This window comes from Talpa occidentalis, unplaced genomic scaffold (genome assembly GCF_014898055.3).
Source record: "Talpa occidentalis isolate TD23 unplaced genomic scaffold, MPIMG_talOcc4v2.1 talOcc4.861, whole genome shotgun sequence".
NCBI classification, from domain to species: domain Eukaryota; kingdom Metazoa; phylum Chordata; class Mammalia; order Eulipotyphla; family Talpidae; genus Talpa; species Talpa occidentalis.
In genome coordinates, this window is record NW_023605263.1 from 1 (window position 1) to 25033 (window position 25033).

The 25033-nt window shown below is 64.5% G+C and overlaps 1 protein-coding gene and 1 pseudogene across 1 annotated transcript; both read right to left on the reverse strand.

The window, feature by feature from the left end:
• Window positions 1-39: 39 nt before the first annotated feature.
• On the reverse strand, window positions 40-3786 carry LOC119235055 (synaptotagmin-5-like; annotated as a pseudogene).
• A 2129-nt stretch (window positions 3787-5915) lies between these two features.
• On the reverse strand, window positions 5916-24528 carry LOC119235054 (receptor-type tyrosine-protein phosphatase H-like). The gene is made up of 20 exons (XM_037498095.1): window positions 24478-24528; window positions 21631-21835; window positions 20218-20484; window positions 19337-19603; window positions 17929-18195; window positions 17047-17313; window positions 15640-15906; window positions 14757-15023; window positions 14205-14456; window positions 13681-13956; window positions 12745-12820; window positions 12606-12665; window positions 9097-9187; window positions 8727-8817; window positions 8465-8541; window positions 8253-8387; window positions 7895-8017; window positions 7588-7760; window positions 6125-6260; window positions 5916-6052 (listed from the first exon to the last, which is right to left on the reverse strand). The coding sequence occupies exons 1-20, from the start codon at window positions 24526-24528 to the stop codon at window positions 5933-5935; spliced, it is 3468 nt and encodes a 1155-aa protein (XP_037353992.1). The 3' UTR covers window positions 5916-5932.
• Between the last annotated feature and the right edge of the window lie 505 nt (window positions 24529-25033).

Genomic DNA, 25033 nt, shown 5'->3' on the forward strand with positions numbered 1-25033 from the left:
GACAGAGGCCAACCTGGCATCGCGGGCGGCCCAGCTCACCTGGACCTGGTCGCAGGGCACCTCGAAGCTGAAGGCCTCGTTGTAATAGGGGGTTCAGAGTGTTCTTCTTGATGGTCGTTTTCTTTTTCCTCATCTTTTTAACCGCCCTGCAGCAGGTGAACCTTGACGTACGGGTCTGGGAGAGGGACGGGGAGTCTTGCCGCGGCCCCCACAAGACACGGGGATCCCGTGGGGACCCCGCGGGTCCTCCTCGCTCCACACCCGAATTGAACCTCTACCCTCCCAAGGGGGCTGCCCGCCCTCTCCGTCAAGCGACACTGGGGGAACCCCGACCTTAGCCGGAGGAACCCCGCCCCCCTTTTCCGTGCTTCCCACACACCCGACAGCCCTGCCACGTCCATCTTCTTGAGGTTCTTCGCCTCCAGGACGATGACGGTGAGCTTCCCGGCCGTGGGGACGTAGCGGAGGGAGAAGCAGATGTCCCCCAGCTTCTCCTCTGAGGTGGGAGGGGACGGTCACCGCCCGCCCCAGCGCACCCTCCGCCGCCTCCCCCGCCCGCCGAGGACTGGCCCGATGGGGCCCCGCCCCCGCACGTGCTGCGCAGGGGCGGAGGGCAGGCCTGGGCGCTGATTGGCCGGGGCTGGGGGCGGCCCAGCCGTGGGCGGGGCCTCGCGTGCTCAACCTCCTCCCGCGGGGCCGCCTGCAGCTCCGCGGCCTGCACCGGGCGACCCAGGTCCACGGAGCACATGGGGACCCGCACCTCCCCGATGGCGTCGTTGCGGGAGAAGCGGTCGAAGTCGTACACAGCCATGACGAGCACTCTCCCCCCAACTCCACGTAAGGGACCTTGGGGTGCGGGGAGAGCGCACAGGTGGAAACCCGAGAGGAAGTGGGACCCAGCGCGTCCAGGCAGAAGGCATCGAGGGGGACGGCGAGGGTCCAAAAGGACAGCTGGGGTCGGGGGAGTCTATGTAACCCAAATAGGGAAGTCCTGGAATCAACGGGAACCCAACAATTGCCCAAGGACCAAGAGAACAGCCCAAGGGTCATGGTGCCCCCAGCTGGACAACCCAGGGGCCAGTGGGACAGTCCCCAGAGCTGGCAACTGCCAGCTGAACTGTGGCAGCCTCCAGGAGAAGCGGAAAGGGGTTGGCCCTCCACGCCCCCCTCCGCCCCCGCCGTGTTCCAAGGCATAAGTGTTGATGGCGCAGCACAGGGCACGGAGGACAGCAACTCACCTTGAATGCAAAGGTCTCCCCAAAGTGTGGGTTCAGCGTCTGCCTGTGCACCTTGGTCTCGTGCCGCCTCCGCTTGTCTGGCAGCAGGTAGACTCGCACAATAGGGTCAGAGGAGCCACCCAGGTCCAAGGCCACCAGCCCCTCAGCTTTAAGATGCCCACCATCAGCTGTACAGAAATGGGAGGGTCAGCCCTAGTCTTAGTTTCCCTGTGGAGTCACCTCTAAAAGAGGCTAGACTCCCTGGGATCCCTTCTTCCCCACACCTACCTGGCCACTCTGGAAGTCATAATCCAGTGAGTACTGCAGACGTCCTAGCTCATGCTTCTCTGCCATCGGCTGTCCTAGCCCAGATGGCACCGGCTCCAGCTCCTCCACTTCTGGCTGCACCTTAACACCAGGAGCAAGGACAGGTGAGTTTTTCCCCTGATAGTGGAATCCTCCAGACCCAGAAGCCCAGGGAGACTCACAGGTCCCTCAGTTATTCCTGAGCACTTGCGGGTTAAGCAAAGTCTATGTTTGATTACTGATGTCTGCCACAGGCAGGACATAACCATGGCAACACAATGGTGTAGGATAATTGTTGGTGTTTGATTAGTGATGTCTGTGATGGAGGAGGGTAAAGGTGTAATGTACAGGTATTGCTTGTCCAGCCTAGACTAGGAAAACAAGTGCTGGTAGTGTCCCATTGCCTACCGGAAGGAGGCAGGAAATTTCATTTCACAAGCTAATGGATGTATTGGGGTTGTTGACCAAATCTCCATGTTGATTAGTGATCTTGCCACAGCAAAACATGGAGAAATGCCATGTTTATTGCATATGTGACATTCTTACCCAGAACAACAATGTAAGATTTTTTACCCTAAGCCGCCAATTTTCAAAATTTAGTGTGAATGAGAATTCCCCTGAGCAGTGTAGTAAACTGCATTCTCTTAAGAGGTTCTGATTCAGTAGGTCTGCACAGATCCAGAATTTGCTCTTTCACTGCTACTGGCTTAAGGGATGGAAATGGGGGCTGGGATCCCTGGACCCTAAAGAGCATCCCTTATGGGTAATAATTATAAGAGCAATTTGTTGAGAAGGGAGGAGGGGGGAATACTGTTGATAGTTCGAGTATGAACCCGAGGCTCAGAATGGGATAGTGAATTTCTTAGGGTCACACAGCTGGGAAATGTCTTCTCTGAGTTGGAAGCCTAAGATTTCCTGGCTCCCAGATGAATGGCCTCTTTCAACCACGTTTCTTTCACGCTTTCACACTAGCTTCCTCCCTCATCTCCTCGCCCCAAATCTGTTCTCCGCATCCTGACATCCATCTGCCCCTGCTCCTCTGCTACTCCAAACTCTGATGGGGCTCCCCGTTGCCCCAGTTACTGCTGAGCTCCTGATGCAGTTAATTGTGCCTTGGGTACCAGCTCAGAGGCCACCTCCTCTGGGAATCCTTGGATCCACCAGGCAGTCAGATGGCCTCTCTGTGTCCCAAATGTCCACACTGCCTCTGTGTGGCCCAGGCACCCCGCACTGCAAATATCTGTGTGTCTGATTTTCCCACCAGGGAGGAGGGAATTAAGTCTGGTCCACCTTCAGGTCCCCAGGCTCAGTTCAGGGCTGGGCACAGAGGGGAGACTAGTGATTAGGGTGGGTGTAGGAGGCCAGGAAGCCAGGACTGATGTTGCCAGGCCATGGGGAGGAGCAGAGAGGCAGGAAGGGGCAGGGCTGGGGGCTAGGCCGGGTCACACCTTGTCTATGTAATGCCGGCCCAGCTCCTTCACTTCCTGCAGGTGGACCTGGGCTTGGGCTTGGCTCTTCTTGCCCAAACGCCTTCCACAACGCTTCCGGTAGAGGCAGAAGCAGCAGCTCAAGACAAGGAAACTTGAGGCCAGCACGATGGTGGCCAGGGCCCAGGGCGGCACTGCGGAGGGTGAGGAGACAACAGCCATTGAAGCCCTGGGAAGCAATCTGGCAGATTCCATCAGGAGGGCACGTGCAAGCTGGCCTTGTTTCCCCTCCAGCCACTTCCATTTTATTTCTTACCAGTGTTTTTCTTACCACTGATCTCGCCTATAAAGCGATTTGATTGCCTAATCTGGGCTCACACCATCCGGATGTTCTTGTCTACGAGTCCCTGCCTCCCACCTCCACTCTAATTTCTGTTCAGCCCCTAATGCTTTGAGAAGCCCTGCCTCCCCCGAGCCTCAGTTTCCCTATCTTTAAGAGACAGGAGGCCCTTCCATTCCCCAGTCCTGGATCCCATTCTGCTCTACACCCCTGGTATGGTTCTGGGGGGGAGAGGGTGTATTCTTGCAAGCAAGTTTGCATTTCTTGTAGATTTCAGTCCAGGATTCCGAAGATGATCCCAACCGGTTGCAGCACACCAACCCGAGGACACCCGTCTGAACCCCGCCCTGGGACTGGCCAGGGGGTCTTGCTCACCAGGACTGTGGTTGATACGACTTGAGTCAGGAGGCGTGTCGGGCGCTGGAGGCCCCGGGGTTGGAGGCTCCGGAAACATGGCGGCGGGATCTTAGGGTCCTTTCTGTGGAGGCACCCAAGCGCCCTGGCCCCCCGACACCCACCCGGTGTCTCCATTGGAGCCGCCGAACAACAAAGAACTCCAACTCCCATCGGCCCCCTGGGCGTCCGGCCGCCCACGGGTTGGCCAGCCGCCGCGAGGCACGCTGGGGGTTGTAGTTTCAGGCTCCTCGCCACGGAGGGCGGGTCCGGGTGGACGCGAGGTGGACACCCTCCCTCCGAGGCCCCCGCGGGAATCCCGTGGACGTCTGCTCCCCCCGGGGCCGGAGCCGGAAGTGGGCCCGGGCTGGCGTGGGAACCCGCGCACCGGGTTGCCCAGAGCAACGGCTGGCTCCGCTCGGGCGGGGTGGGAGCTACACTGGTTACCCCGGCAACGGCCGGTTGCCACGGCAACGGGCGGGGCTGGCGCACGGAAACCCAGTCCCCACAGAGCAAGCTCGCGCCACCCGGGGGGCCCGAAGCCCAGACCCTGGGCTCCCCCGACCAGCCAGGGTGGGGCGGGGGCGGCCCTCCGTGGGCGCACGGCCGCTCCTGCCCTCTGGCCCGCGGAGCCGAGACTCGGTCCCCTCCCGCTCACCGGGGGGGCCGGCGGGGGGCTCGGCCTGGCGTCTCTCCCGCGCCCCCCGAGCGCGGCCTGACCACCTGCCCCGCGGCGCGCTCGACTCCGAACCCGGGTCTGCCCGGTTTGCGTCCGCCCTCGCCCCTCCGGGGCCTGCCTGCGCTGCCCCCGCGCCTCCCTCCGCCCGGCCCCTCGTCTGGGCGCCGTCTCCTGGGGTCCCGCACTCCCTCCCCCTGCCGCCCCCCCTTTGTCGCCACACCTGTCTCTAAAGCCCAGTCTCCCCGCCTCGGGCTCCAGCCTCCCGCTCCCTTTGTTGCTCCCTCCCAGCTTCTCCCGCTGCCAAGACCCCCAAACCCGGTACCCCCGGGGATGGAAATGCGGGCGAGGCTTAGGGAGGGGGTCCCGGCAGTTCCTACCTGCTCGGTAGCCAGACCGGACCCTCCCCGAGACGCGGTGGAGCCGGCCCCGCCCGGACCCCGCCCCCGCACGCGGGCGGGCGGCGCTGTCCCGGGTGCTGCCCGGGAGCTCGCGGGGCGGGGGCGAGGTGTGTGCGCGCCGGTGTGCGAGCGCGCGCGTGTGCGAGTGTGTCCTGTGCGCGCGCGAGTGTGTGCGAGTGTGAACGTGAGTGCGCCCGTGTGGGCGCGCGCGGGTGTCGGTTCTTTCTGGGTAGGTGGGGGGACCCGCTCCGCGCCTCGTCTGCCCCCAGCCAGGAGCCCCCTGAGCTCCTACCAATACTGATCCCGGCCCCCGCACTGCCAGCCTCGCGGCCCAGCCATCTGGCATCCAGGCCCCCAGCTGGCTACTTCCCACGCTGCCCAAAGGACAGGTGCCAGGATACCGCGCCCCTTTTGGAGACCCAGCTCTCGGCTATCCAAAAGTCAGGCCCGGCATGAAAGTCCCGCATGTCAGCCCTGACACACCCTCCCTTAAGTTCCCTTGCCACCAGCCCAGGGGCCAGCTCCCGGAGCCACGGCCAGTGGCCAGGCCCTCTACCCAGACACCTTCTCGGAGACACTCCAGGGTCCAAACCTACACGTTTCAGGAGCAAAATTGTGGGTCCCTCTAACCTCCCCGGTCAGCTTCATTACCTAAACATTGGGAATCCACCCGGACCCCAATTATTTCCAGATTCAGAATTCCACCGGGGTAAGCATTCCAGCAATTCAAGACAGTGATTTAATAAATTATGGGGTAAAGGAAAAACTATGTACAGGCACTGGGGTGCAGGAAAACCTGGGATTCTAGAAGACTGATTTGGTTTCTGAAGGAAGAGAGAGGCAGAGTCCCGCCTGCCGTGGCTTCTGGGACAGCCAGAATTCCGGAGCCCGGGCGCAATGCAGCCTGTTCCCGGGGCGCCTGAGGTCGGGCCTCCAGCCCCTACTTCAGAGAGCTAGGAAAGCCAAGCTCCGTCCCTTTCCTCCAAGGAAGCCGAGTCTGGGATCCCAGGTCCCCCCCGACGCTGGATGACAGCCCCCTGCCCTTTCCCGAGGAACAGGAAAAGACCGCAGCCTCCTCTTCCCGCAGGCCCGGGCCAGGACCCCGCCCTCAGCTCCGGCAGCCCCCAGAATGTGGGCCTAAGCAGGGGCTGCTGGGGCTGGGCCTCGGGGGCCTAGATGGCGGTTATGTTCTCGTACAGCAGGTTCTCGTAGGTGATCTCCTTCTCGGCCGCGTGCGCGGCTGAGTCTTGCAGAAACTGCAGGATGCACTGGTGCAGGAAGACGTACTGGGCCTGGGGGGAGCCGGTGTGAGGGCCTCCCACCACCCTGCCCCGCCCCACCCCCGTGCCCAGGGAAGCCCTCACCTCTGTCTGCACCATCAGCGGTCGGCTCCCCCTCATTTTCTTCACAAAGTTAAAGGGCCCCACGAGGCCCTCGCCCTCCAGCTGCCGCAGAAGGACGTCCAGGGCGATGAGGGTGCCCGTGCGCCCCACACCAGCACTAGGCGGGAACAGACAGGGTCAGGCGTGGGAGGACCTGGGGGCGCCGGGAATCAGGGTGTCCGGCCGGGTCCGTGGCATCACGTGGAGAGCCCGGCTGAGCCCCGAGAAGCACAGGCCCCAGCACCCGGCTGTCACACAGATCTTGCAACCAGAGCCGGGGCGCGAGACGCGACCGTAGGGCCCAGTCCCGCAGGGCCTCAGCCTCCCTGTCAGTCCCAATAGCGTCTTCTCAAGTGGTCGCAGCCGCAGACACAGCCGCCCGTCACGGAACTCACGGCGGCCTCTCAGGCTACCAGTAGTTGGGGGTGAGGTTCCACCCAGGGTTTTCACCCCCCAGGCCCCACACTTCTCGAGAGGGAACTGTGAGGACGAGCACCCAGGCCCGCGATCCCCCTCTGCCGGCTGTGGCTTGGATCCCCTCCACCTGCAGCCCCAGGGCAAGTTCCTGGGGCACCGGCCTTTCGGGACAGGACGCCCAGGCAGCTAGGTCCTGGCTTCCCGGTGGCTTCCTGTTGGCCTGATGCACGTCCTAAGGCGACGGCACCAAGGGACGAGAAGGAGCTGACATCACTTGCCCGCAGGGCGGGTGGGAGACGGGCCAGGCAGGTCCCTGGCCAGGCCGGGCGGTGACAGAGGCGGCCCAGCAGCACTTGGAGAGACACCATGTCAGCCTAAAGCTTCCGGCCCGTCCCCGGGGTCCCGCAGCAGCCTCTGTCCTGCCCCAGAGCGTATCCCCCCGCAGTCACGCCCACCCTCCCCTGCCCAGCACAGGTGCTGCTCCGGCGGCGGGGCGGGGCGGGGGGAGCTCCCCCACTCTGGGTGCTCCGGCTGTCTCCCGGGGGCAGACGCTGAGTGGCCGTGGTGTCTGGCTCCCCTCCAGGTTTGGCCCTGTGCTGGGGACACCCTGAGGGGATGGGGCAGGGGCTCAGCAGAGAGCTTCAGGGCACACCCCTCCCGGACATCAGCCAGAAAGGAGCATGGGTTTGACCCAGACTGAGGCTTCCCGGGATCCTCCTCGGGTCTGCATTGGGGGGACATCTTTGTGGAGCCGGAGGGAGCGTCGGAACCCAGCGAGACCGTGGGGGAGGCTCCCCACAGAGCCCCAGTGTCTGCTGCCACGGAGCCCCATTTCCGAGCATGCTGGCATTTCAGGGACACCTCAGGGGAAGCAGCCCGGCGGCCTCTCCCCCCCACACACCCCAGTGCTCCTGGGGCCTCGCCCCTTTCCTGTCCTCCCTCTCACCCCTCGCCCAGCCTCCCCTCAGCTGCTGCGGGGCCCCCTGGGGAGGTGGGACCCAGACACCGCCCAGCCCCGGGGCGCTCACCTGCAGTGCACAATGGGCGGGCCTCCCCCCATGGCCTCCTTCTCATTCTGGTTCAGCCACTCCCGGAGCACCTTCCAGAAGGCCAGCACAGTGTCGGGGGCGTGGGGCACGCCGTGGTCTGGCCAGGTCAGGTAATGGAACTGGCGCACGAACAGCTCCTTCTCCTCCCGCACCTGGGGGGGCGGGCTGGGCTGTCTCCAGCTATTGGGGCACCCCATGGCACATCTCCATGCTGGGGGGGCGGGCGGGACTGGGGGCTCTGGGAGGGGCTTCCTGGAGCGGGGCGGGCAGGGCGGGCGGGGCTTACATGGCGGAGCTGCAGGCTGCGCACTGCCCAGTTGTCCGTCACCTCCTCGCCGGTCAGGGTCACCCGCAGGTCTCCGTGGGTACAGGGCTTGGTGTCGAGGGGCCAGTAGTGCTCGCACTTCACCTGGAGGAGGATGGGTCAGGGAATGGCAGGCCCTGAGCAGCCGCCCCTCTGCCAGGGGTGCAGGAGGGGATCCCCCACCCGGGGCAGGGCAGAACTGCCGGGCAGCCACGCAGACCCCTTCCCAAGGCCGTGGGCCTCAGCGTCACCCCGCATGTGGATGAGGGGCCCTTGGGGCGGGGAGAGCTGGGGTCCTGCGGGAGGCCAGCCCCTCTGGGTGGGCACCCGGCGTCCTCACCCGCCCGGACTCGATGCAGTTGGTCAGCATAACCAGCGTGCGGCTCTGCTGCTCCCACACCAGGCGCCAGAAGTCACCCACCGTCTGGGGCAGGGGCCCCTGGGTGGCAATGAACTCCTGGGAGCTAGAGAGACCCTGGGGAGGCGACAGATGAAGGGTGACCCCACGGCCAGCTCCTCCTGCCCGCCCCCCAGGGCCCCGCCCCGCCTCACCGGGATGAAGCTGGCGTTGATGTAGTCGGAGCCCGGCTCCCCGGAGACGGGCTTCAGGGCCACCCGCGACCAGTCGTCTAGGGAGAGGGCAGACCGTGAGGACAGGGCCCAGGAGCAGCCTGGGGCGCGGCGGGGACCCAGGACAACAGCCGGGGCATGTGGACTCGAGGGAGGGGGCCTGGGCAGGAGGCCTGTCCTCTGCGGGGCCGGGGCCGGGGCCGGGGCCGGGCGCTGGGACACAGCCGCGGGACTGAGCTCTCACAGGGCAGGACGTTCCTGTAGCGGTTCTTGGCGCTGTTTTCCGGGGCCGAGGCCACCGTCTGCGGCTGGTCCCGCACTACCAGGGCCAATTGCTGCGGTGGAGACAGAGGGGGGCTGAGCTTTCCCCACCGCCCCCTGAGAAACCTCGATGTCCCCTGGCCTTCCCTGGGACGCCCATCTACAGCTCTGGCACCCCAGAATTCTGCAGCACCGGGGGCATCTGGGGAGATTTGGGGGGCAGCAGGGACTGGAGAGGTAGGCCAGAGAGGTGTGTGGGCAGGCGCCTGCTTGGGGCTGACTTCGGGGAGTCACAGGCCAGTGTGCCCGGGCCCCGCAGCAGCTGCTCTGGAGCTCCCGGGCGGCTGCCCCACCTGGTACTCCTCCGCGAAGCCGCAGTTGCTGTCCTTCTCGTTCTCCTTGACGTGGCCCGCGAAGTCGGCGGCGGAGATGTTGGTGAGGAAGCTGGGGGACGGGTAAGGCCTTCAAGCGCCTTGCATCCTGAGCCCACAGGAGGCGAAGGGTCTGGCCTTTGTTTTTACACCCCCAAGACCTATTTACCTCGTGACTGGCTGTTTGGAGCTTTGGACCCCTGCCCCACCAGCCCCTCTCCTGCTCACACGGCCTCTGTCTGCTCCCCAGACTCTCGCTCAGCGCACGCCTGACAGCCCACCCTGGCTGCCACAGATGGCAGCATCCCCTTTCTCGGGGCTGAGTAATACTCCATTGCAGACACGCGGTGCTTCCTTTGTCCACCCATCTGCTGCGGGGCGCAGAGGCTGTTCCTAGGGCGCGGCTATTTGAACTCTGCCGAGGTGAATCTGAGGGCGCGGGGATCTTGTCCAGACACTGATTTCATTTCCTCCGGAGAAAAACCCGGAATGGGCGGCTGGATCCAAAAGGTGGTTTTGGTTTTTCAATCCACCTCTGGGTATGTACCCGAAAGAACCGAAAGCGGATCTCGGAGAGACATCCGTTCCTCATGGCCATAGCGGTGTTACCCGTGCTGGACAAGATGGCAGCTGCCACGTGTCCACCGGTGGACGGGGGACGAGCAGGCAGCCTGGCCCCAAAAGGAGTATTACTCAGCCTTGAAAACTAGGACACCCCTGGGGAGAAGCTGCCATCCGAGGGTGATGACCCAGCTCCTGGAAGACAGGGCCCCAGCCACGTGGGTGAGCAGGAGGCACAGGAGCCAGCTGGTCCCCCTGTCCTGGCCAGTGCTGGCCCAGGGCGGCGGCAGCCCCAGACAACCTGCTTCCGGGCCAGGATCTGTTTCTCTGTAGTGAAAGTGGATACTGCCTGCTGGGGCCCAGTGACAGGAAGCCCTGCCTGCAGGAGGGGGGGAGGAGAGGAGCAGACAGGGCCACTGCACCGAAGGCCGCTGGGCCGCACCCGCTGGAGCAGTGAGGTGGCGAACGCATGTCGTGTGCATCTTACACAACTGAGCTTTCTTCACCTCGGCGCCCTCCCGCCCCGCGACCGCACAGCTGCCCCCCTTTAGCTTTCTCCTTTTCCTAACAAGCCTGTCCTTTAAAATGCAAAAAATATTAACTCAGAAGAGAAGAAGGTGCTTCTTGTCCGCGGAGCTTCTCCCCTCCTGGGCTCCCTCCCACCCCCCCGGCCCCCAGGAACTCGCTGCTCCCTCTTCATGTTCAGGAGTCTCCCGCCCTCGCTCCGGCCCGGAACCGTCTCTGAAGCCCCTCGACTCAGCCCCGGCGTCCACCCAGCCAGCGCCGCGCTCCAGCGGCTGCCTAAACCCACCTGCCCGCCTTCGAGGGCTGTCACAGCCCGGGAGCCCCTCGAGCCCACTCAAGCCGCGCACACCAGTCGGTCCTCGAGCCGCGCGCCCAGCCGGGCCCGTCCACGCCCGAGGAAAGCGCCAGAACAGCGCCCCAGCGGCCAGAGGCCCCGTCCATCCCGGGCCGCCCCGCAGCGCTGGACCCTGCCCTGCGGGCCCCGCCTTCCCGGCAGAGCTGCGGGCTGAGCCTTGACCCGCAGGCTGCTCATGCAAAGCAGCGGCCGCCCTCGCCGCCTTCCGCTGGGCAGTGGCGGATCCACGCTTCCCTTTCCAAAGTCCCGCTGTCTCCCTGGCGTCTTATCTCCCGTTCCAAAGGCCGCCCAGTCCACCCGCACGTGACCGCTCGGCCGCCGGTCCTGCCCACGGCCGCCGCACGCACACCCTCTCCCGGGCTGGCCGCCGTCCCGAGTCTGCCCATCTCGGCACCCACACTTCTCACGGCTCGCCCTGGCCACGGGCCACCCGGCCCCGCGCCTCTGGTGTCCGAGCCCGCGGGCAGCCCATGTCCTCGCGGGCACCGCACGCCCCCCGGGTGCTGGAGGGCCGCCCGCCACCGCACACGCGCAGAGGGCAGCGTCGTGGGAGCAGGCCCCACGCGCCCCACGCGGGGACAGGGCTGGTCAGCGCCGCCGGGAGGGTCCGGACAGGGTGGCGGCAGCGGGAAGCTGGCCGTCGCCTTCCCTCCGGTGGCGCCTGCTCCAGGCCCGCTCAGCGCTTTCCTGGTCCCGCCCCGCCCCGCCCCGGCCCCGGCCCTGGGCCGCGGTGACTGCTGACCCAGACCAGCGGGTGCTGGGCACTGGCCAAGCCCTCCTGACGGCCGGTGGGCCCGCCGAATGCCCCTTCCGCGTCTGGAGCATCTCAAGCATCCAACAGGCATCAACAAGCACCCAAGACGCGCCCCCCGGGATGCCACCCCAGCCCCTCCCCGCGCCCAGCCTTCCCACTCGGCCTCTCAGGGGTCGGGACCCTCCCAGGCGCCAGCCCGTCTCCAGCCGCACGTGTGGACACTCAGACGCCAGCCAGGCTGCCCCGCTGCCCACTCCCTGCCACGCCGCAGGCCGTCTCCTCTCGCGGGCTCTGCTGCCCACGACTCCGCAGGCTGCCGAGGGGGACGCTGCGGGCGGCAAGAGCTGCCCTTTCGGTTCTCCACGACGCTTCCTCCGCCCCTTCCTGCCCGCCTGACTGTCTCGGTCTCTTCCAACCCTCCAACTCCCATCTCGGTCTAAAGCCGAAGCCCAACTCACAACTCCGAGGCCTGGCCGACGGGGCGGCCCCCACCCCCGAGCTCGGCCCCTGCTCCCCGCGGCCCAGGCTCAGCCTCGGACGCCGAGCTCTGCGCGCCTGCTGCCCCGCTGGCCAGGCAGAGGCGTCCTCCCGGGCTCAGCCAGAGCCTCCCAGGAGGGACACCGCGCCCGGCTCCGTGGGGCCGCCGTCCCCAAGACGCTGTCCGCGCCTCCTGCTCGCTGGCCTCACAGCCCTGCTGCCCGTCCACTCCCCGCGGTGGAGGACGCCCCTCGGGGCCAGGCTCTGCCGGCTCACGTCCCTGACCTGCCAGCGCCGGGCTGGGAAAGGCGCTCAGCTGTGATTATGCTGAAGGGGTCCGTGGGTCAGCAGAAGCCCCAGGGCTGAGGGATGAGGCTGAGGCCGTGCCAAGGCCACTTAGGGCGTGGGGACCCCGCAGCGCGGCCTTTGAGCCCTTCTCAAAAGTACTCAGAGAGCGCCTCCCCCGGTGGGGCAGCGGTTGAGCGCGGGGCTGTGAAGCTGCCCACAGCCTCTGCAGCGCTGCCTGTTTGACCCCCGGCCGCCAGGCGAGGTTCCCACATGGCGTGCAGACCTCTCCTGCCGCCCGCTGCTCCCCTCAGCAGTGTGCTTCGGTCCTTCTGCCTGCTCTGCTCCCCGCTCTGGCTCTGGTGAATTCTCTCACCCTCCGCGCTTCTGACTGTGCCCAGTGCTTGTATGAATAAATAAATAAATCTTTAAAAAAAAAAAAAAGTACGCAGAGGGATAGTGGCCTGACCCCGGCCCTCCAGTAGGCAGCACCCACCTGATTCCGTGGATACCCCCCGCGAATCTTGTGCTCACCTGAAGGCCGGGGTCCTGGGAGCCGACCTCGCACTCTTCATGCGCCAGGGAAGGAAGCTCCTGGGAGGGTCAGGGAGAGGCTGGAACCAGGGTCCCATCCTGCCTGCCCACCCCCCAGGATCAGCCGGCCGAGCCTCACCTCCTCTTCAGGAAGAAAACCAGCAGGAACACCAGGAGGAGCAGCAGGACCCCGCAAATGGAGCCCACGATGACCCCTGGGTGGGGGGGGGGTGGTGGCAGAGCCGTGAGCCAAGAAGCCAAGCCCAGCCGGCCTGTCCCCAGCCTGTCCCCGCCTGACCAGCGGCCTGAGGTCTAGGGAGAGCGGGGGGGGGGGGGGAGGGGCATGCGCCCCCAGCTTGGCACCAGCGTTCAGCTCCCAGAGCCCATGGTCCTTGGGTGACATGCCCTGGTCCTCCCCTGTGTGGCCAATCCCGGGGTCCACAGTGAGGGCAGCCCAGGGGGGTCCACACATAGGTCCCTGCGCTCCAGGGCGGGGCCCTGGCACATGGTGGGGGGCCGAGGCCACGCCACACCCTAGGGCTGGCCACACAGCCCAACCCCATCCTCTGCTGGGCGGGAGCTGGCGTTCCTGCGCCCAGCGGCTCTTCCTCTGGGGGTCCTGGCCCAGGGGCCTCCCTACGGGGCTGCTGGGGCTGGCGGCGCTGAGCACTTGGGGCTGGGCCACCGCTCAGGCCCGTCCCGCCCCCGGCCATGGATGGCCTCCAGCATGTCAGCCATGGGCTGGCGGAAGCACCTGGGGCTGGCGTCTGGGGTGGCTCCGATGAGGCCCGGCCCGAGCTGCAACCTGCGTGAGCCCGCGGACTGCGCCGGGACAGGATGGAGCCGCGGAGGCCCAGAGCAGGCGGGACGGGGCCGAGCGCAGACAAGGGGCCGCCGGGGCTGGCCGGAGACCTGGGGCTCAGAGGTGCCAGCGCATGGGGCAGCTGCTTCCACGGGCCAGCGCAGCGGCGCAGCCGGCAGGGCCGCGGCTCCCACAGGCAGCTGGCGCGAGGGCCCTGACGCCTGGGGCGGCCGCGGCGAGTCCGGCGCCGAGAAGACCCGCCCGGCCGCTCACCTGTGCTGTCCGTGTGGCAGGTCACGGCGGCGGACCAGGCCAGCTCCCCGTCCCACACGGTGGCCACGCGGGCCTGGTAGGGGCGCGCGGGCTGCAGCCCCGACACGTCCACGCCTCTCCCGCCGCAGGAGGAGTTGTCCTGGTCCGGGGGCAGGTGCCGCCCGTCCACCTCCAGGCGGAAGGCCTCGAAGCCGCCCAGGGGGCAGGACAAGACCAGCACCACGCCGGAGCCCCAGGGGGTGCTGTCGCAGGAGATGATGTTGGCCGGGGCCGGCGCTGGGGGAACAGGAGGCGTCGGCAGGGCTGGCGGGGTTGGCTGCCGCCCCCACCCCACCAGGGGCCCAGCTCCCGGAGACCAGACACCCATACTCCCTCTTCCAGGCGCCGCGGGGCCAGCAAACTACAACTCCCAGGAGCCCCGGGAGGCTGTGCCCCGCAGCGTGTGGAGCAGGGCCCCGCGGCCTGCTGGAACTTGTAGTCCACTCACGGTCCCCGACCCTGCGAGCAAGCCCTGGCTGGCTCACCCGTGGACGCCTGCAGGATGTGGGGGGCGCCCAGCACGTCGTAGCTCTCAGCGCGCACACTGAAGGCATACGGTGTCCCGGGGGTCAGGCCCTCCACCCTGTACGACAGCTCAGTCGTGTTGTGGTAGTCGAGGGCCCACTGGACAATGTAGTTGTAGCGTGGCCCCGGGGGGCCCTCCGGAGCCTCCCACTGCAGCGTGACCCAGTAGTTGCTCCGAGTCTCGTTCCTCAGCCCTGTGACCTGGTTGGGAGCTGACAAGGGAGGACAGAGGCGCCCTAAGGGACTCACACATGGCCTGCCGCCCGCCAGCGGAGCTCGGGCACAGGGGTGGGCAATAGGAGGCCTGGGCTGCTGACTCAGTTCGGCGGGGGTGGGGGCATGGAGGCTCCGTGGACATGTCCAGTCTCTCCTGGGGTCACCCTGAAGGTCCAGTCCAAGAGGCCTAAGGAGTCACACCCAGACTCCTTCCCTGAGGGGCGTCGGCCATGTGCACCGCCCCCCTAGCCAGGAGACAGGAGGGGAGAGGAGCAGGTGTGGGCTGGGGTCCTCACCTGTGTAATGGGTGATATTCGCTTCGCTGCCGTTCACCCCGTTCTTCTCAGCCCACACGGAAAACTCATACCGGGACACGGGGGCCAGGCCCCCCACTGTGTGATTGGGGTGTGATGTGTTTTGGGTCCCGGCTTTGCCATCCTCTCCAGTCCACTGGACCCAGTAGGTGTAGTTCTGCAGGCCCCGGCCATCGGGGCTGGTCCAGCTGAGGTTGATGGAGGTGGGGGTCTGGGTCACCACACTCAGGTCCCCAACTATGTTGGGGGCTAGAAGTTGGGAAGAAAGACCAGAGTGAGAGGGAGCAGACCGGGAGGCATGCTCCGTGGCCATCTCTGGCCCTGAAATTGCAGCCCGGCCCCACCACCGGTCCAGGAGATGGGGTGAGTGGCCTGGGCCGGGCTCCTGGGCTCTGAGGGACCCTGGCCACAAGGGTCTTGTAAGTGCCGGTTCAGGCTGAGTCGGGGGGCCTGAACGTGGCCCCGTCACCGGCTCTGGGTGCTGACCCTCCCTCTACGCGCTGCATCTGGGCCGCAAGAGTCCAGGACAAGACAAGTCAGGGCTGGGGAGAGTCGGGGGTCCAAGGGGCCACATACTAAGGACCGCATCCCCCAGAGCTCAGTGACTTGCCTTTGCCCAGACTCAGCCCAGGATGCTCAGCCTAGTTATGGTCCAGACACCCGCCCCCAGCTCAGGGGGCCATGGACGAGCCTGGACGTGGGCAGTCTCCCCGGGGTCTCCCTGAAGGTCAGTCCAATGAGGCTGAGGCCCTACTGTGTGCAGATCGAAGAGGACTTAGAAAACCTTCCCCTGATGGGTCTCTGCCATTGCAACCCCCCCAGGGGAGTGAAGAGGAGAGGAGCAGGTGTGGGCTGGGGTCCTCACCTGTGTAATGGGTGATATTCGCTTCGCTGCCGTTCACCCCGTTCTTCTCAGCCCACACGGAAATCTCATACCGGGACGCGGGGCCCAGGCCCTCCACTGTGTGATTGGGGTGTGATGTGTTTTGGGTCCCGGCTTTGCCATCCTCTCCAGCCCACCGGACCCAGTAGGTGTAGTTCTGCCGGCCCTGGTCATCGGGGCTGGTCCAGCTGAGGGTGATGGTGGTGGAGGTCTGGGTCACCACCTTCAGGTCCCCAACTATGTTGGGGGCTAGAAGTTGGGAAGAAAGACCAGAGTCAGAGGGAGCAGGTCAGGAGGACATTCAGTGGCCAGTTTTGGTTCTGAGCCTTCAGCCCAGCCCCAGCACTGCTCCAGGCGATGGGGTGAGTGGGCTGGACCTGAACTCTAATGTGCAGCTGATCACGTGGATTTGCAAAATTCAGGTTCTTCTTTTTTCCCCCTAAGATTTATTTATTTTTGCTAGAAGAACTGGGGTGCAGGCCAGAGTTGTGGGGGTGAGAGGATTCACCAGAGACAGAGTGGGGAGCAGAACAGGTGGATCCACTGAGATACACTGCTGAGGGGAGCCGCAGGGAGACAGGAGAGGTCTGCTGTGCCAAGTGGGTAGCTCCCTGGCCGGGGATCGAACTCAGGCCACAGTGGCTGGCGACTGCTAAGTGGAGCTGAGACTAACCCCTGCACCACCAGGGAGGCCCAAAATGCAGGTTCTGACAGAGAGCGGCCCTATGACCCGCTCTCGGGATGTGACCCTCCTCCACGCCCCTCACTGTAGTAGCAAGAGTCCAGACTAGCACTTTTCTACGAGGTTCAGCCATGAAGGACACCCTCCCCCAGGTCCAGCTACAGCACCAGCTCTGGGGGTGACGGGTCAGGGAGCCTCAACCCAGCTCCTGGGTTGAGCGCGTGAGCTTAGACCTGATTTACCACCACGGCCCTAACGGTCAGGGCCACAGTCACTGGCGGCGGCCATGGTGGGCTGTGGGGTCTGGGGCAGGGAGCTGGGCGCAGGCGCTGGGCTGTGGTCTGGACATCCCTCAAGGACCAGACAACTCAGGGACTGGGGAGACTTGGGGGCCCAGGGACCACATTCCACAGGACCGCGTCCCACAGAGCTCAGCGACTTGCCTTTGCCCTGTCTCAGCCCAGGATGCTGAGCGTCATCCCCGAATATCACGCTCTAGAACGTTCTCCCCACAAGGTCCTAAGTCAGAGGTGGGTGGCAGGGGCCGTGGACGAGCCTAGACACGGCCAGTCTCTCCTGGGGTCACCCTGAAGGTCAGTCCAAGGGCCCAAAGGAGTCCCACGAGGACACCTTCCCTGTGGGGCGTCTGCCCTGTGCTCCCCCCAGGAGAGAAGAGGAGAGGAGCAGGTGTGGGCTGGGGTCCTCACCTGTGTAATGGGTGATATTCGCTTCGCTGCCGTTCACCCCGTTCTTCTCAGCCCACACGGAAAACTCATACCGGGACACGGGGGCCAGGCCCTCCACTGTGTGACTGGGGTGTGATGTGTTTTGGGTCCCGGCTTTGCCATCCTCTCCAGCCCACCGGACCCAGTAGGTGTAGTTCTGCAGGCCCCGGCCATCGGGGCTGGTCCAGCTGAGGGTGATGGTGGTGGGGGTCTGGGTCACCACACTCAGGTCCCCAACTTTGTTGGGAGCTAGAAGTTGGGAAGAAAGACCAGAGTAGAAGGAGCAGAGCAGGAGGCATGCTCCGTGGCCATCTCTGGCCCTGAACCTTGCAGCCCAGCCCCACCACCGGTCCAGGAGATGGGGTGAGTGGCCTGGGCTGGGCTCCTGGGCTCTGAGGGACCCTGGCCACGAGGGTCTTGTAGGTGCCGGTTCAGGCTGAGTTGGGGAGCCTGAGCTGGCCCTGTCACCGGCTCTGGGTGCTGTCCCTCCCTCTACGCACTGCACCTGGGCAGCAAGAGTCCAGGACAAGACAAGTCAGGGCTGGGGAGAGTCGGGGGTCCGAGGGGCCACATACTAAGGACCGCGTCCCCCAGAGCTCAGTGACTTGCCTTTGCCCAGACTCAGCCCAGGATGCTCAGCCTAGTTATGGTCCAGACACCCGCCCCCAGCTCAGGGGGCCATGGACGAGCCTGGACGTGGGCAGTCTCCCCGGGGTCTCCCTGAAGGTCAGTCCAATGAGGCTGAGGCCCTACTGTGTGCAGATCGAAGAGGACTTAGAAAACCTTCCCCTGATGGGTCTCTGCCATTGCAACCCCCCCAGGGGAGTGAAGAGGAGAGGAGCAGGTGTGGGCTGGGGTCCTCACCTGTGTAATGGGTGATATTCGCTTCGCTGCCGTTCACCCCGTTCTTCTCAGCCCACACGGAAATCTCATACCGGGACGCGGGGCCCAGGCCCTCCACTGTGTGATTGGGGTGTGATGTGTTTTGGGTCCCGGCTTTGCCATCCTCTCCAGCCCACCGGACCCAGTAGGTGTAGTTCTGCCGGCCCTGGTCATCGGGGCTGGTCCAGCTGAGGGTGATGGTGGTGGAGGTCTGGGTCACCACCTTCAGGTCCCCAACTATGTTGGGGGCTAGAAGTTGGGAAGAAAGACCAGAGTCAGAGGGAGCAGGTCAGGAGGACATTCAGTGGCCAGTTTTGGTTCTGAGCCTTCAGCCCAGCCCCAGCACTGCTCCAGGCGATGGGGTGAGTGGGCTGGACCTGAACTCTAATGTGCAGCTGATCACGTGGATTTGCAAAATTCAGGTTCTTCTTTTTTCCCCCCTAAGATTTATTTATTTTTGCTAGAAGAACTGGGGTGCAGGCCAGAGTTGTGGGGGTGAGAGGATTCACCAGAGACAGAGTGGGGAGCAGAACAGGTGGATCCACTGAGATACACTGCTGAGGGGAGCCGCAGGGAGACAGGAGAGGTCTGCTGTGCCAAGTGGGTAGCTCCCTGGCCGGGGATCGAACTCAGGCCACAGTGGCTGGCGACTGCTAAGTGGAGCTGAGACTAACCCCTGCACCACCAGGGAGGCCCAAAATGCAGGTTCTGACAGAGAGCGGCCCTATGACCCGCTCTCGGGATGTGACCCTCCTCCACGCCCCTCACTGTAGTAGCAAGAGTCCAGACTAGCACTTTTCTACGAGGTTCAGCCATGAAGGACACCCTCCCCCAGGTCCAGCTACAGCACCAGCTCTGGGGGTGACGGGTCAGGGAGCCTCAACCCAGCTCCTGGGTTGAGCGCGTGAGCTTAGACCTGATTTACCACCACGGCCCTAACGGTCAGGGCCACAGTCACTGGCGGCGGCCATGGTGGGCTGTGGGGTCTGGGGCAGGGAGCTGGGCGCAGGCGCTGGGCTGTGGTCTGGACATCCCTCAAGGACCAGACAACTCAGGGACTGGGGAGACTTGGGGGCCCAGGGACCACATTCCACAGGACCGCGTCCCACAGAGCTCAGCGACTTGCCTTTGCCCTGTCTCAGCCCAGGATGCTGAGCGTCATCCCCGAATATCACGCTCTAGAACGTTCTCCCCACAAGGTCCTAAGTCAGAGGTGGGTGGCAGGGGCCGTGGACGAGCCTAGACACGGCCAGTCTCTCCTGGGGTCACCCTGAAGGTCAGTCCAAGGGCCCAAAGGAGTCCCACGAGGACACCTTCCCTGTGGGGCGTCTGCCCTGTGCTCCCCCCAGGAGAGAAGAGGAGAGGAGCAGGTGTGGGCTGGGGTCCTCACCTGTGTAATGGGTGATATTCGCTTCGCTGCCGTTCACCCCGTTCTTCTCAGCCCACACGGAAAACTCATACCGGGACACGGGGGCCAGGCCCTCCACTGTGTGACTGGGGTGTGATGTGTTTTGGGTCCCGGCTTTGCCATCCTCTCCAGCCCACCGGACCCAGTAGGTGTAGTTCTGCAGGCCCCGGCCATCGGGGCTGGTCCAGCTGAGGGTGATGGTGGTGGGGGTCTGGGTCACCACACTCAGGTCCCCAACTTTGTTGGGAGCTAGAAGTTGGGAAGAAAGACCAGAGTAGAAGGAGCAGAGCAGGAGGCATGCTCCGTGGCCATCTCTGGCCCTGAACCTTGCAGCCCAGCCCCACCACCGGTCCAGGAGATGGGGTGAGTGGCCTGGGCTGGGCTCCTGGGCTCTGAGGGACCCTGGCCACGAGGGTCTTGTAGGTGCCGGTTCAGGCTGAGTTGGGGAGCCTGAGCTGGCCCTGTCACCGGCTCTGGGTGCTGTCCCTCCCTCTACGCACTGCACCTGGGCAGCAAGAGTCCAGGACAAGACAAGTCAGGGCTGGGGAGAGTCGGGGGTCCGAGGGGCCACATACTAAGGACCGCGTCCCCCAGAACTCAGTGACTTGCCTTTGCCCAGACTCAGCCCAGGATGCTCAGCCTAGTTATGGTCCAGACACCCGCCCCCAGCTCAGGGGGCCATGGACGAGCCTGGACGTGGGCAGTCTCCCCGGGTCTCCCTGAAGGTCAGTCCAATGAGGCTGAGGCCCTACTGTGTGCAGATCGAAGAGGACTTAGAAAACCTTCCCCTGATGGGTCTCTGCCATTGCAACCCCCCCAGGGGAGTGAAGAGGAGAGGAGCAGGTGTGGGCTGGGGTCCTCACCTGTGTAATGGGTGATATTCGCTTCGCTGCCGTTCACCCCGTTCTTCTCAGCCCACACGGAAATCTCATACCGGGACGCGGGGCCCAGGCCCTCCACTGTGTGATTGGGGTGTGATGTGTTTTGGGTCCCGGCTTTGCCATCCTCTCCAGCCCACCGGACCCAGTAGGTGTAGTTCTGCCGGCCCTGGTCATCGGGGCTGGTCCAGCTGAGGGTGATGGTGGTGGAGGTCTGGGTCACCACCTTCAGGTCCCCAACTATGTTGGGGGCTAGAAGTTGGGAAGAAAGACCAGAGTCAGAGGGAGCAGGTCAGGAGGACATTCAGTGGCCAGTTTTGGTTCTGAGCCTTCAGCCCAGCCCCAGCACTGCTCCAGGCGATGGGGTGAGTGGGCTGGACCTGAACTCTAATGTGCAGCTGATCACGTGGATTTGCAAAATTCAGGTTCTTCTTTTTTCCCCCCTAAGATTTATTTATTTTTGCTAGAAGAACTGGGGTGCAGGCCAGAGTTGTGGGGGTGAGAGGATTCACCAGAGACAGAGTGGGGAGCAGAACAGGTGGATCCACTGAGATACACTGCTGAGGGGAGCCGCAGGGAGACAGGAGAGGTCTGCTGTGCCAAGTGGGTAGCTCCCTGGCCGGGGATCGAACTCAGGCCACAGTGGCTGGCGACTGCTAAGTGGAGCTGAGACTAACCCCTGCACCACCAGGGAGGCCCAAAATGCAGGTTCTGACAGAGAGCGGCCCTATGACCCGCTCTCGGGATGTGACCCTCCTCCACGCCCCTCACTGTAGTAGCAAGAGTCCAGACTAGCACTTTTCTACGAGGTTCAGCCATGAAGGACACCCTCCCCCAGGTCCAGCTACAGCACCAGCTCTGGGGGTGACGGGTCAGGGAGCCTCAACCCAGCTCCTGGGTTGAGCGCGTGAGCTTAGACCTGATTTACCACCACGGCCCTAACGGTCAGGGCCACAGTCACTGGCGGCGGCCATGGTGGGCTGTGGGGTCTGGGGCAGGGAGCTGGGCGCAGGCGCTGGGCTGTGGTCTGGACATCCCTCAAGGACCAGACAACTCAGGGACTGGGGAGACTTGGGGGCCCAGGGACCACATTCCACAGGACCGCGTCCCACAGAGCTCAGCGACTTGCCTTTGCCCTGTCTCAGCCCAGGATGCTGAGCGTCATCCCCGAATATCACGCTCTAGAACGTTCTCCCCCCACAAGGTCCTAAGTCAGAGGTGGGTGGCAGGGGCCGTGGACGAGCCTAGACACGGCCAGTCTCTCCTGGGGTCACCCTGAAGGTCAGTCCAAGGGCCCAAAGAAGTCCCACGAGGACACCTTCCCTGTGGGGCGTGCCCTGTGCTCCCCCCAGAGAGAAGAGGAGAGGAGAGGAGCAGTGTGTGGGCTGGGGTCCTCACCTGTGTAATGGGTGATATTCGCTTCGCTGCCGTTCACCCCATTCTTCTCAGCCCACACGGAAAACTCATACCGGGACGCGGGGGCCAGGCCCTCCACTGTGTGACTGGGGTGTGATGTGTTTTGGGTCCCGGCTTTGCCATCCTCTCCAGCCCACCGGACCCAGTAGGTGTAGTTCTGCAGGCCCCGCCATCGGGGCTGGTCCAGCTGAGGGTGATGGTGGTGGGGGTCTGGGTCACCACACTCAGGTCCCCTACTTTGTGGGGGCTAGAAATTGGGAAGAAAGACCAGAGTCGGGGGCAGCAGACAGTGGGGACTGTCCTGCCATTTTGGCCCTGACGCCCCCAGTCCCGCCCTCACCCCTGAACCAGGAGATCGGGTGAGAGGGCTGGACCCAAACTCTTATGTGCCACTCTGCCGCGGACCAGCACAGCAGTAGACGGTGAGGCCACCTCAGGGTTGAGAGAAGCGTGCAGGGTGGTCAGGGCGTCGGCAAAAGAAATGACACACAGACACACTTCAAGAGTGAAAATCTGAGTGTCATTTTCTTTGAGTTTGTGACCAGTATATATATGTTTTCCAAAAGCACAGGAATGAATATCAAAGAAATTAGCTTGCTCATGGGCTCAGTCTATCACCATCAGGGAGGTGATCTACCTCCATCAGGGAGGTGATCTACCTCCATCAGGGAGGTGATCTACCTCCATCAGGGAGGTGATCTACCTCCATCAGGGAGGTGATCTACCTCCATCAGGGAGGTGATCTACCTCCCTGATGGTGATAGACTGAGCCCATGAGCAAGCTAATTTCATTGATATTCATTCCTGTGCTTTTGGAAAACATATATATACTGGTCACAAACTCAAAGAAAATTACACTCAGATTTTCACTCTTGAAGTGTGTCTGTGTGTCATTTCTTTCGCCGACACCCTGACCACCCTGCACGCTTCTCTCAACCCTGAGGTGGCCTCACCGTCTACTGCTGTGCTGGTCCGCGGCACCACTCACCACGGGGGACCTTATGCAAGGACAGGCTCCCCCCTGAGGAATGAGGGGGCGCTGAGTGCGCGCTGTCACCAGCTCTGGGTGCTGACCCTCCCTCTACGCACCGCACTGGAGCAGCAAGAGTCCGGCACTTTCCAGCAGAGCTGGAGGACACCCCCCCCGGGTCCAGCTACAGGCCAGCCCTGCGGGCGACGCGTCGGGGAGCCTCAACCCAGCTCCGGAGCACGTGCGCTGAGACCTGATTTGCCACCGCGGCCGTAACGGGCAGGGCCACAGGCGCTGGCGGCGGCCATGGTGGGCTGTGGGGTCTGGGGCAGGGAGCTGGACGCAGGCGCTGGGCTGTGGTCTGGACGTCCCTCAAGGACCAGACAACTCGGGGCCTAGGGGTGCAGTCGGGAGTCTGAGGAGCCACATTCCAGGCAAGCTAACCCCAGGGGTTTGGCCTCTAATCATCCCTAGTTTCCTACAAGAGCCACCCCTAGCATTAGTGGCATTCTAGCACGTTCTGCACTGACCCTGCCGGTCAGAGCCTAGGGCCCACGGGTGTTCTCCATCATTCCTCGAGTTTGGGTGTCCCTGGGGGGACAGGAGGGGGACACCTGCTGCTGGCGGTGTCTCACCTGTGCTGGCTTCGATGGGTGTCTCCTGGGACCTGTTTTCACCCTGTTCCACCCACACATGAAACTGGTACATGGTCCCAGGCTGCAGCTGGTCGGCGGGCTGCAGCTGGTGTCCGTCGTGTTCCGCACCTGATCTGTGATGCCCGGTCCACTCCACCGTACCCCGTAGGAGTAGTTCCCGCCCTGGCCGGCGGGGGGGGTCCCACCCGAGTGTGATGGACGTGGGGGTCTGCTCCTCCACCCTCAGGTTAGCGGGTTGGAGGTCTGAGCAAGGAAGACGTGCTGGTCAGCTCCCGCCGTCCCCCGCTGCCCCTGGCTGGGGCCCGGAGGACCCCATCAGCCCCTACCCTGGACCACCCAGCCCTCTGGGAACCCCGGAGGCCCCGGGGAGAGAGGACCCGCAGCGCCCTGAGCTCAGGAGAGGTCACTCACCCTGGGCGCAGGTCCAGCAGCACAGGCCCTGGGAGAGGAGCTGGCATGAGAACAGGCCCGGGGAGGGGCCGCGCCCAGGCCAGCTGGCGTCTGCAGCCCCAGTCCGGCTGTGGGGTGGGAGGGTCGGGCATGGCCTCCCCCGGGGCCACCCTCCCTCGGAGGTCTTTCCCCTGTGTGTTGGGGGTGGGGGGCTGGGTGGGGCGGGGATCGCGGGGAGGGAGCTGGGCCTGGAGCCACGGACAAGGCCGAGATAGGACAAGGCCGAGATCAACCAAGAGCTTTCACTTCCTGAAAAACACGCCTGGGAGACTCACCAGGGCGGCAGCACCCAGACTTGGGCGCTCACCCCCTCGTCTGAGGCGGGCTGGGGGGCTGGACTCCAGGGTACGTGGGGGGTCTGGTGGCTGGACCCTGGGGTCCAAGGGAGGAGGCGGGGGTCTGGATGCACAAGTCCGATGGAGGCGTCTGGGGCCTGGACCCCCGCGTTTGAGGAAGGAAGGGTCTGGGGGCCTCTGGGGAGGAGTCTGGGGCTGCATCTTGGCTTTCCCAGCACCCTGTCCTGCTGAGACCGGAGTTTACTCTCTGCTGACCTGGCCGCGCTGAGTCCAGGCGTCAGGCTCCCCAACAGTCCCGCAGCCCTGAAAGCAGCTCCCTCTTCAGGAATCCTCCCCCCCCAGGCCCAGAGACACCCCCCACCGCCCTCCACCCCCAGTCCCCCTGCTCTGTACCCAGGCCCAGGGGCGGGGCCTCCAGAGCCCTCCTGAGCCCTGCTGGCCAGGACTGGGCACTCACCAGCAGCACCAGGCTCCCCCAGGCCCTGCGGCCCCCGCCGGCCCCTGTCATGTCTCCAGGCTCTGAGGAGGAACCAGGAGTCCCAGCCCCGGACCTTCCACCTGCTGGACTTTAAACGCAGGCATTTCCCCTTCCAGCCCCATGTGAGGCGCAGGCGGGCGGGGCAGGAGGAGGAAGTGCTGCTCTGGAGAGCTTGCCCCACCCCTCACCTGGGGATCCTGTCCCCAGGCAGGTCCCCTCTCCAACCCCAACTTGACCATGAGGCGCCCCCAGCCAGTGGCCTCTGCCCTGCTGCTGTGGGCTGCAGCTCCAGGCAGAGCCAGGTCACACTGCCTAGCTCTCGGGCCACTGGGCCCGATCAGGCCGGGGTGGACACTGGCCCTCAGCCAGCTCTCACCTGCTCGGCCCCTTGGCCTCCCCCACCTCCCAGTAGTGGGGGGCCGGGGCGCCTCCTGGTCACTGCCCAGCCAGCTCCTCTGCTCCCCCATCACCACGTAGATCAGAGGTGGCCCGGGTCAGGCAAGGCTGACACCCGCCGGTGGGTGGTGTTTCATCC

Bases quoted from the DNA above. Each gene is read 5' to 3' on its own strand.
- LOC119235054 (XM_037498095.1), bottom strand. From the start codon at position 24,528: ATGACAGGGGCCGGCGGGGGCCGCAGGGCCTGGGGGAGCCTGGTGCTG. The intron at 17,314-17,928 runs GTGAGGACCCCA...CCCAACTTCTAG, and splicing joins GAATATCACCCATTACACAG to CTCCCAACAAAGTTGGGGAC. The intron at 8,818-9,096 runs GTGGGGCAGCCG...TCTCCACCGCAG, and splicing joins GCTTCGCGGAGGAGTACCAG to CAATTGGCCCTGGTAGTGCG.